At 43.1% G+C, this 10,809-nt stretch overlaps 1 protein-coding gene across 2 annotated transcripts in view; it reads left to right on the forward strand.

The window, feature by feature from the left end:
* LOC112053294 (E3 ubiquitin-protein ligase Ubr3) overlaps positions 1 to 10,809 on the forward strand; it is a 68,594-nt gene that overhangs the window by 15,400 nt on the left and 42,385 nt on the right. For both annotated transcript variants that reach the window (XM_052885611.1, XM_052885610.1), the window contains exons 2-9: positions 2,008 to 2,221; positions 4,560 to 4,685; positions 5,973 to 6,108; positions 6,614 to 6,735; positions 7,211 to 7,352; positions 8,043 to 8,451; positions 9,174 to 9,406; positions 9,911 to 10,066. In XM_052885611.1, the coding sequence (XP_052741571.1) occupies positions 2,008 to 2,221; positions 4,560 to 4,685; positions 5,973 to 6,108; positions 6,614 to 6,735; positions 7,211 to 7,352; positions 8,043 to 8,451; positions 9,174 to 9,406; positions 9,911 to 10,066 (1,538 nt within the window). The remainder of the gene's footprint in view (positions 1 to 2,007; positions 2,222 to 4,559; positions 4,686 to 5,972; positions 6,109 to 6,613; positions 6,736 to 7,210; positions 7,353 to 8,042; positions 8,452 to 9,173; positions 9,407 to 9,910; positions 10,067 to 10,809) is intronic.

A 10,809-nucleotide genomic window follows, 5' to 3' on the forward strand; every position in this document is an offset into this window, starting at 1 on the left:
ACAATCCCATAATTTATAATATATATATCTACATATTATGCTGTTTATTCAATTTAATGCTATCGTTCTTCAAGGTTCGTTTGCTAGAAGATATGATATTACGCGATTATAGCGAAATTCGATACAAATAACGTGATCGTGCGTTGAAAGCAAACACTTTAATTTGACAGACAAGTAGCAAACGCCTTAAATGCCATCAATCAATCATAACGATACTCACGACATAAACATTGCAGAAAGCAATGTAGTTTTTGACTTAAATTGTAGCCGGCTTGAAGTATTTAAAATAATTATTGTTCTAATTCTGGACTTTCCAAATTAATAAAAAGATGTAGTAGGTAAACCTGATAGTCGTCGAACGGGATGTCACAAGAAAGACCTTTCACGTTTAACTACAAAACAAAGATGTCATGACTTTTACCCGTTTCATTAAAACAACTGGCGATCATTAAAATGGGATAGCGAAATGTCAATTGAATATCATCGCTGCATGACAGCCGGGGCAATAACCATCCGCGCCGCGCTCACCCCCGGCACATCGCCATGGGCCTTAACACCTAGGGGAGAAGGATTGAAGTCGCGTGGCGTGGCTCACGAACGGCTTAGTGTACGCCGAGAACGTTGCGCCCGCGCACGCGACATGTAATTACCGATACGGCCACCATGAGGCGTGTGGTTTCCGGATTTTCCTGTTTAATATGATTCATTGATCCACTGGTATGCCGATCTTCGACATGAGGTCCTGGCTCAGGCTATGAAATATTAAGATTTTGCTTTTATCTAAAAAAAAAATCAGATGTTGGTGGTGTGACACCCTGACGCCCCGGAGGGTATGATGTGCTTATGTCCTTCGGTTCGAGTTAAGCATCACCTAATAGTTATTGTGCAATAAATAAACATTGGACCAACAAATCTGTCGAATATAAAATGCTTTGTCAAATATATTTAGACCATATAACCAAAGTAAATCTTCTTTAGCTCTCTTTTTCAACGTTCATTTGCCTCGCCCGATAACTTTTATTTTCGTAGCTCAATCACAAGCTCATTCCCCAAGTCAAGTGTATGTAAAATATATTTGTTAATTTTTCATTGGTGACGGTCGGTGAAGTCCGAATAAAAGCGAAACAATGGGCACCCTAAACGTTTTGTTGGATAACGCCGAGGCGCACGGCGCTGTTAATTGTTTTTGTGATATAATATTATTAACACGGCGAGATATTTCAACTTTGTTCACCATTCTACGGTACATATTATACATACCTGTTGTTACTATGTGGTTACATTTTGATGAATTACTAGATAAATAATTACAGAACCCCGCGAGAAATCGGTGTAAACATTATTTGTTCAGAAGAATGATTCAGAAAATAGCTATCCTTAAAATAGTATTCTTGTTTTGTAAATCTTTTTAGCCGTAAAGATAATTCGGCCAAAGGGAAGTCTTATTGAGTTCAATGTTGAAACTCATCTTCAACTGTTTCCAGTGCAGAAGGATAGTTCTATAGTTATTTCTCAGCTCTCCCTAGTGCAAAAGGTGCATTTGATTAAAATTGTTTCTCATCACCCCTAGTGCAGAAGGATAGTTTGTTAATAATAATTATTTCTCCCCAGTGCAGAAGGATAATTTCATAATTGTTTCTCATCTGTCCCTAATACAGAAGTATCATCATCATCATCATCATTGTCAACCTCAACCTATATTCGGCTCACTGGTAAGCTCGAGTCTCCTTTCAGAATGAGAGGGATTAGGCCAATAGTCCACCCCGCTGGCCAATGCGGATTGGCAGACTTCACACACGCAGAGAATTAAGAAAATTCTCTCCTCACGATGTTATTCCTTCACCGTCTGAGACACGTGGTATATAATTTCTTAAAACTTGCACATAAGTGAAAAGTTGGAAGTGCATTGCTCCGGACCGAAGTCGAACCCGCACCCTCCGGAATCCGAGGCAGAGGTCACGGCACAGAAGTATAGTTTGGTAATAATTGTGTCTCACCTGTCCCCAGTGCGGAGCTACGACCAACACGACAAATGCGGGCTGGTGTGGATCCCGCGCGTGGTCGCGTACCGCTGCCGCACGTGCGGAATCTCGCCCTGCATGTCCATCTGCCGCGAGTGCTTCCACCGCGGCGACCACTCCACGCACGACTTCAACATGTTCCTGTCGCAGGCCGGCGGCGCCTGCGACTGCGGCGACAACTCCGTCATGAGGGAGGACGGGTGAGTTCACTCACATACAGCCGAACTGGTGAAACCAGACACCAGTGGCGCCGCCAGAGAGAAACGAATATCTTATCATTCCATGGATTCACCGTGCAAGTGCCGGGTCCATCGCGTGATAGAGAGAAAAACGCCGAGCAGAGTCCTGAACTTGTGACTACAGGATGTAGGGTTAAGGAATTCCTAGACGATCGATCAATACTCCCCGTTCTCTGCTCGTGTTGTTCTCCCTGCCGCCAAATTTGGTAAGATCCTATTAGAGCAGCTTTGGATACTCGTTCTAATATAGAACTAGCTGCACTTCTAGAGAGGCCAAGGTCTTTAAGCAAGTTATACAGAGATTTTGCCGGTCTGTGTGCGAAACATAACGCGGAAACAGTGAGTATATAGTGAAGTGCCTTGTCTACTTATAGTAGGGGAGCCGAAGAGAGGATTTTTACAGTTACTCGAGCGCGGCAGATGAACATAAGGGAGTATACCTTGTACGTTGTTCCCTTGCTTATGTGAGCTTAAAGATCAAAACTCTATCGCCGTGGACTCGGACCGGCTTCGCCTCGCTCCGTCCACCCGGCGACCGGGCGCCGGGTGGACGGAGCGAGGAAAATATCGGTGGTAGTTTTTTGGCTGATCTAAAACTAATTAATTGATGGTGAAAGATGAAAAAAATTAGATACGAGTTCTTAGCCGACAGCATACAGTAAAAGCAGGCTACGCGTCGCCGCGACGGTACCGGTTTCTATATGTATTTCTATGAAATACCTTCCAGACAAAGTGTCGCAGAAATTATTTCATAGAAAATAGCATGTCTGCAAACCCATAGGAACTTGCACAAATTTAAACATGCTTTCTTTTCCCCTCTAATGTTGTAAGTTAAAGTAAAAATTCATTTATTTCAAGTATATGCTTGGTTTACTAATAATACTTTAGGTTAAACGATTCGTATCTACACCGGATTATCTGAATACCAGAGGTTTTACTGACTGCAATATGACCTACGCCAAGAGATTGAAATCGCAACTGCTTAGCATATGAATGTATCGACCGCGGGTCGCGGGGGCGGGTGACGTCACGCGTCTGACGTCACCGAGAACTGCGTCAAGCTCCGCCCACGCGTAACTTACTAAATATAGTGGGGAGCTGGGTATCATGAGAACTATCTATGTGTCATCTCATGTGTTTTTTTTATATCTTCCGATGCACATGACTGCGAAATTACCTTTATTCGTTCGGATATTAAAATATAGCCTATTACATTCACAAATAACGCGGCTTACTTGTGGTAAAAGAATTTTCAAAATCTGTTTAGTAGTTTATATTTAGAAGATTTGCACAGATTTTGAAAATTCTTTTTGAAAATTCTGTAGGGGGTAATCCCCTTACAGTTCCACAAACTTTATCTTTTTATAATATTAGTGGTAGGCTACTTTATTTCGGTATATTAAAGTTTTTTTGAGTAGAAGATACGAGGAAAGGGCTTGCCTTGTTACCGGAGCTCGTCTGAGGAAGTACTACCACCAAGTCTATATAGGGTATGGTTGTCGGTGTCATTAGGCGTATATTACTTAACACCTAAGTCTGGATGGTGCTTGGGTAATGAGGTACGATATAAGTGTCAGTCATAATGACCGGGACGGATGACGTAATGTGCAGAGCGAAGGCTTTCGAAGGGAATAGAGAATAGTAGTCATTTAAAAAAAAAAGTAATCTTTGGTTAAGTATTTATTCTTTCGTGTTTCTCATGTATGTTTTACTGAAAAGGAAAAAACGGCTCGAGCTAATTAATGACACAATGTCTATTACTATTTTCGAACTTTTACTTAGTTAAGACTAGTGTTTGTACAATGTACATACGTATAACACGGGATAAACCAAACAGTAGAATTCTTTGTGACAGTGCTTGTCCACAGAAGAAGAGGTGAGTTTGCCGGTGAAACAACAGAAAGCCTAATGTGCTCTGAGAAGCACGGGAGTGTCATCACCATCATTCGTTCGTTCGTTCGTTATTAACCCATATACGGCTCACTGCTGAGCTCGAGTCTCCTCTCAGAATGAGAGGGGTTAGGCCAATAGTCCACCACGCTGGCCCAATGTGGATTGGCAGACTTCACACACGCAGAGAATGAAAAGTTGGAGGTGCATGCTCCGGACCAGATTCGAACCCACACCATCCGGAATCGGAGGCAGAGGTTATATCCATTGGGCTATCACGGCTTCATCATCATCATTCAGATCATAGATTCTCTGACCCAGGACCTTGTAATCCGAAGCCACATAGGCCAAATCTAATTAATTATTCTTAATTTATTATTACCAATTAAATATCGTTGTTCGTTTCCAGGTTCTGCAGCAACCACGGCAACCGGTTCCCGCGGCCGGGCACGGCGCCCGCCGAGCTCATGTGCGTGGCCGAGGCCATGATGCCGCGCCTCATACTGCGCCTGCTGCAGCACTTCAGAGAGAACAGGTGACCGACCTTTGACCTACTTCGTCCAGCCCTGTCGCAAAGTTTCAAGGGGTTTTGTAAAAGTGGCATGATTTCGAAGATTGCGGCCACATTATGAAATGTTTACCTACATTTGTTTCATTAATTAGACGTTTGTTTCATTAGTTTTATCTTTCTAAAGTGTATTAGGGCTGAGATATTTTATAGTTGAAATATGTAAAAATCAGTACTTTTATTGTAAACTAACGGACCCGGTCAAGCTTCGCCTTGGCCCTTGACTTTTTCCCTACCCATATCCTATTCTACGCCCACCCTACCACTACCCTACCCCTACCCCTAAATGGTTAAATGGTGTAACCCTACCAGCTGGCTCTGATTTTCGGGACCTAGGATCCCTTTTTCAAAACGACGGCTATGTGGACCGAGACGTGAACAGTGGATTGAAAGCGGGATGGATGAAATGGTGACATGCCGTAAATGCCTCTTAAACTTATAGATAAATATACAAAACTGTCGTATGACCTGTTATGCTATATGGATCAGAATGTTGGGCGGTAAAAGAGATGGATAGTAGAGATGGATGTGTATGGTGTGTGTGACAAGAATGGATAAAATAAGGAATGAGTATATAAGAGGACAACCCAGTGGATTTGACCTCTGCCTCTGATTTCGGAGGGTATGGGTTCGAAATCGTCCCGGGGCATGCACCTTTTTCCACCATTCTTCATTTTTAAAATGCACCAACTTTTCAGTTGTGTGCGTCTTAAGAAATTAAATATCACGTGTCTCAAACGGTGAAAAACATCGTGAGGAAACCTGCACACCAGAGAATTTTCTTAATTCTCCATTGGGCCAGTGTGGTGGACTATTGGCCTAACCCCTTTCATTCTGAAAAGAGACTCAAGTTCAGAAGTGAGAATATGGGTTGATAATGATGATGATGATGATAAAAGAGGAAGTCTGTAGGTAGCGCGAGTGACAGAATAATTGAGGAGTAAAAGATTATCTTGGTAACGACATCTGATGAGAAGGGATTAAAAAGAGATGGTTGGAGTGTGTGTTTGTAAAGGGAGTGGATGATGAGTTGTCCAGTAATAGAGGTGAATGGAGGAGATTAACATATTTTGCAGACTCCACCTAAGTGGGATAAGGTACAGGAGATGAAGATGTTGATGAGTACCCACTCACTCACTCACTTTGTATTTTACTATGTTACGTTAGCAATGATTTACGTTATCACTAATGTCGGTGCGATTTTCCAAGTTTTCATTTCTGATTGTTACTCAATTAAACGAATTGACGTTGCAGCACGGGCGTATCAAACTCGGACAGCTACCGCGTGGCGGTGCAGGAGTGCGAGGGCTACGTGCAGATGCTCATGGAGTTCAACAACATGGGCGACCTCATGCGCGCCGCCATGACCAAGGCGCTCATCAACCCGCAGGTGACTTGCCCTGACCGCTAGTGATAATGCAGCAATACTTGTTGCTGGCTGTGTGACCGGATAGTGGGCGACTGTCCGCTCATATTAGTAGTCGATTAGTCAAGCCATTGCTGTATAATATTTTAAACTAAACTAGCCTGTTGGTGATGCTCATGTGCTCATGGAGTTCATCAACATGGGCGCCTCATGCGCGCCGCCATGACCAAGGCGCTCATCATCCCGCAGGTGACTTTCCCCTGACTGTTGGGGATAATGAACCAATACTTTCTACTGTAGATGTGAGCAGATAGTGGGCGACTATCCGAGGTAATTTGACTGGATAGTGGGGTTACTATCCACTCAATAGTATTGTCGATTAGTCGGGCTATTGATAACACTGGCAATTAGACTGTCTTGTTGGTGCGTGCTTCCTGTTGCCTTAACTTGTCTTTGACCGCTAACCGATGTTTTAAATGATGTCTATGGTTTAAACTGTGTATTTATATTTTGTATGTTATGTCCCCAGATGTACCACAACCTGGTGTCGCCGCCGTTCCCCGAGACGGAGTACGGCAGCTACATGGCAGTCTCCACCACCATATACGAGCTGGCCATAGACTCGTTTCCTGCACCCGATCCGCCTGAAGAGTAAGTATGTTTAGTTAGCTCAGTATGGTGGTATTTGGTAGATATTTGAGACATGCTGAATAAGACCTCATAAGAAAACTAAGGTTTCAACTTACAGTCAGCTCATTTTTTACAAAACCAAAAATTCTCACTTTGGCGGTGGAGAGGTTGATATAGATTTGCTTCCTAGCGAAGTAGGTCTAACATTCGTCTCGTGAAGAGAAAAATACATTGTTGACATGCAGAGTTGATTGCTGTCTCTGCTGCTGTAATGAAACGACAAAGGGCGACGTTGTTCGCCTATTCATATTAGTCGGTTTTTGGCCTTCTCACTGAGATATTTTGTGGTGCACATCTTAGGCCTACAGGTCTCCAGTTCTGTCTTAGGCTAGTCAAGAAGGTATAAGACAACTTTGATGATGATGATAATATTATGGCAGATACGGTCTACAGCAATCGGTGCATAGTTCTATGATCATGTTATTGTCTTCCTCAGATATCGACACTTCCCAGCGCTAGCCCCCCGGCTGAGCCACACCACTCTACTGGAAGAGTTCATCTTCTGGACCTTCAAGTACGAATTCCCACAGAATGTGGTCTGCTTCCTGCTCAATATGCTGCGCGATCAGGATTATAAGGTACTGCTTTTATAGAAATCCTTTTTATTACAAGTACATAGTTAACAAGCAAATGGTATATTTGTATTGTAGTTATGTAACTCGGTGCACTATCGTCTGATGTGTGAATTTCAACGAAACGACGTCACGTTAAGATAATAACGTAATTCCGTTGAAATAATCATGTTAGATGATCATACACCAACATAACGGAAACGAAAAATCACTACTACTTGATGTAGTGGCTCATGTTTTGAATCACGCACAGCGATACAATAATTATCCTCCAAATAGGCTAGATGACACTTTTTTTAAATGGTTTTAAATTATATTCCCAAGTTAATTATTTTAGTCGTTATCATTCTACTAGACTGATTTTTTTTTAAATATTTTTTATGATTATATGGAAATATTAGTTTTTAAAATATGTTCTGGACAATACGAGCCAAAACGCCTGTCGGCCATGACAGTCTATATTTCAACTGTTTCATGACGTCAATACGATAAATATATACATACAAATGGAGTGTTTGACAAAAATCGCAGGCCGCGGTGTGACGACACCTGTGTGAGTAGCTTTTTGTGTCAAATTGTGGAGAAGTAAAATGCTTATTTCACAATGTGCCTAAAGGAGAAAAATGAATTGTTGACTTCACTTAAAAAAAAATTAATGTCTGATTATAATCTGATGTCATCCGTCTCCTATTCCAGGAGCACCTAACCCGAACGTTCGTGATGCACTACGCGCGCATACCGCTCGTGCTGGAGAACTCTGCGGACCCCGACACGCTGTCCAACCGGGTCGTCCACATGTCGGTCCAACTGTTCTCCAACGAGGCGCTGGCTCTGCGCTGTGTGCAGCAGCTGCACCTCCTGCACGTCATGGTGCTGTCGCTGCGGCTGATGATGGGCAAGATCCTGGTGCAGAACACGTTGCACGACCCGGACAAGAACTTCCACTATGTGATCGATTGTACGAAGCGAGTGATGAAGGAGCACTGCTACTGGCCGCTCGTGTCGGACTTCAACAATGTGCTGTCTCATAGAAGTGTCGCGCTGCTGTTTCTGCAAGATGATGCGCTTGTTAACATGTGGTTCGAGTTCCTGTCTATGCTGCAAGGTATGTACAACCTTTTCGTACTAAATGGAAAATTGTTTCTCCAAACCAGGTTTGTAATGAGTCCCCCGGGTAGGATGCCATAAATGAGCATACTACTCCCTCTGAGGCTAAAATGACCCTATTTTCCACATTCCTGTAAATTTTTAGCCACTCTGGGCGGCTATATGTGAGAATTGAACGTAGTAGTCTTCCAAAAGATTCGAGCCCTTTTGCCCTAATGTTTAAGACTTGGAGTCTTTTTTAATATTTTATGTTACCATTTATGGTGTGTTTAACGATTAGGATGTGTTTTACTTGCAGGTGAGTTATTATTAAAAAAAAACCGCCATTTTGAATTTGAATTTCTTATTCCGGCACTGATTTCGTTCAAAATTGATATTTGGATTTGATTTGATATCCATATTGTAGGAGTGCATAAAAAACTTAGTTCACCATGTATATGAAGTCCTCCATATTGGATTTAGAGTGACGTCATATTATTTTTCGATTTATACTTCGCAAGTCAATTTATTTGATACCCATATTGTAGGAGTAGAGATTAAGGATATTTGTAATGTCCGCCATCTTGGTTATTTGCCAAATTGTTTTAGAATGACGTCACTCAGCTAACCATAGTATTTTTTAGATTTAGAGTTGAGACTAAAGAGCCATTTGGTTTTTAACCCTTCAAGTGGTCTAAAAACAGGAGAGTCCTAAAAAAAATGTACTGATTTGTGCGACAGGCATGAACGTGAACGTGCGCGAGACGGGCGGGCACATCGAGTTCGAGCCGTCGTCGTACTACGCGGCCTTCTCGTGCGAGCTGGAGGCGGCCGCCTACCCCATGTGGAGCGTGCTGGCGCACCTGTCGGAGCCGGCGCACGCCCCGCTCGCGCGCCGCCTCGTGGCCGCCGCGCTGCGCTACCTGCGGGACTGGCTGCACGCCGTCAACTTCACCGCGCCGCGCCTGCAGCGGGTGAGTACGCGGAGTGTTCTCGTGCGAGCTGCAGTGCAGGCACACGCCCACCCCATGTGGAGTGAGCGTGGTTGAGCACGCTTGTATCGGCCAAGTCGCCCGCCCTGGCAACTCCTTAGAGCCCATTGAGTAAGGGAAAATTCAGGAGAAACATGTCCGATTCTGAGACAGCGCAACGCTGCAGCTCGGTTGCCGACAAAAATACTAGTGCTTCTGGTCGGAGCTTAGAATTCACCCGGGATCTGTGTCGGTCACGGAGCTGCCTTTAGGCAAACTTCGGGTAAAGTGCATGAAGTATTTATGTGTATCAGTGAATGTAACCTCTTGCCTGAATGTAATAAGAGTTCCCAGAGACTCGAGGGTAATCTGCCAGGCGATGTCTGGGTACAACAAGCTCCGAATACACCATCCAAATCTCTTTAATCATGCTGTTATTAATTATTTTTTGCTTTTAATTTTGGGCACATTTCAAAATAAATGCATATGTTATTGTTGTGTGCGCAGTCGGAGATGATGCACGCGTCGTTCCACTTCCCGCTGCACCGCTACCTGTCGGCGTTCCTGTGCGCCGCCGTGCGCTGCATGCAGCTGCGCGCCGCCGACGTGCTGCCGCCCGCCGACCTGCTGGCGCTGCTGGCCGCGCACCCGCTGCGCGTGCAGGTACGTGGCCTCGCATATGTACAGATATACACGCCGCTGTGTGTCACCGCGTTAAACATTCGCTTGTAGCTATGGCAACATATCATCGATTTTATCAATAAAAAAACGAGTGTATTATAGACAACACGACTGAAGTTAAACTTCTTTCTAAATAAAAAATAAAGCGCCATCTATGAGCCTCAGGCATAACTGTCAGAAATGTCTATAGATTTATTATTTAATTATTGTCTGTATTTCTGTATATTTTAAATGTACAGTGTGTGTGTGTACCTGAAGTAGACAAACTATTATTATTATTATAACTGCATAACAAACAATTTTTGTGCTTGATGTGTACAAAAATTGTTTGGATTCTTTCAAAGTTCTCTAAGAATCATCTACTGGTAGTTCAAAACTATGATTCATAACTGTATTGTATCAGGTTTTTGAAGTGTACAAAATGAGATTGTTTCAAAGTTCTCTAAGACTCCATCTACTGGTAGTTTAAAGTAACAAACACTGTTTCACCCTGCCTGTAGATGGCAGCACGCATCGACCGATTACAATTTTCGTAACGCATTCACCAACGTACTCCACAAGTTGAGCGTACGTTAAGATTAAGAAATTTTACTTAAAAAGGGCAAGAATTTCCTTGTATGCAAACTAGGGTATTATTTGTTTAGTTACAAAATGATTATACCGTTGTTTTGTTTGACGTTTTCTTACTACATTACCCTCGGTATTGTGCTCTGTGATAAGCTTGC

This window comes from Bicyclus anynana, chromosome 14, assembly GCF_947172395.1.
Source record: "Bicyclus anynana chromosome 14, ilBicAnyn1.1, whole genome shotgun sequence".
NCBI classification, from domain to species: Eukaryota; Metazoa; Arthropoda; class Insecta; order Lepidoptera; family Nymphalidae; genus Bicyclus; species Bicyclus anynana.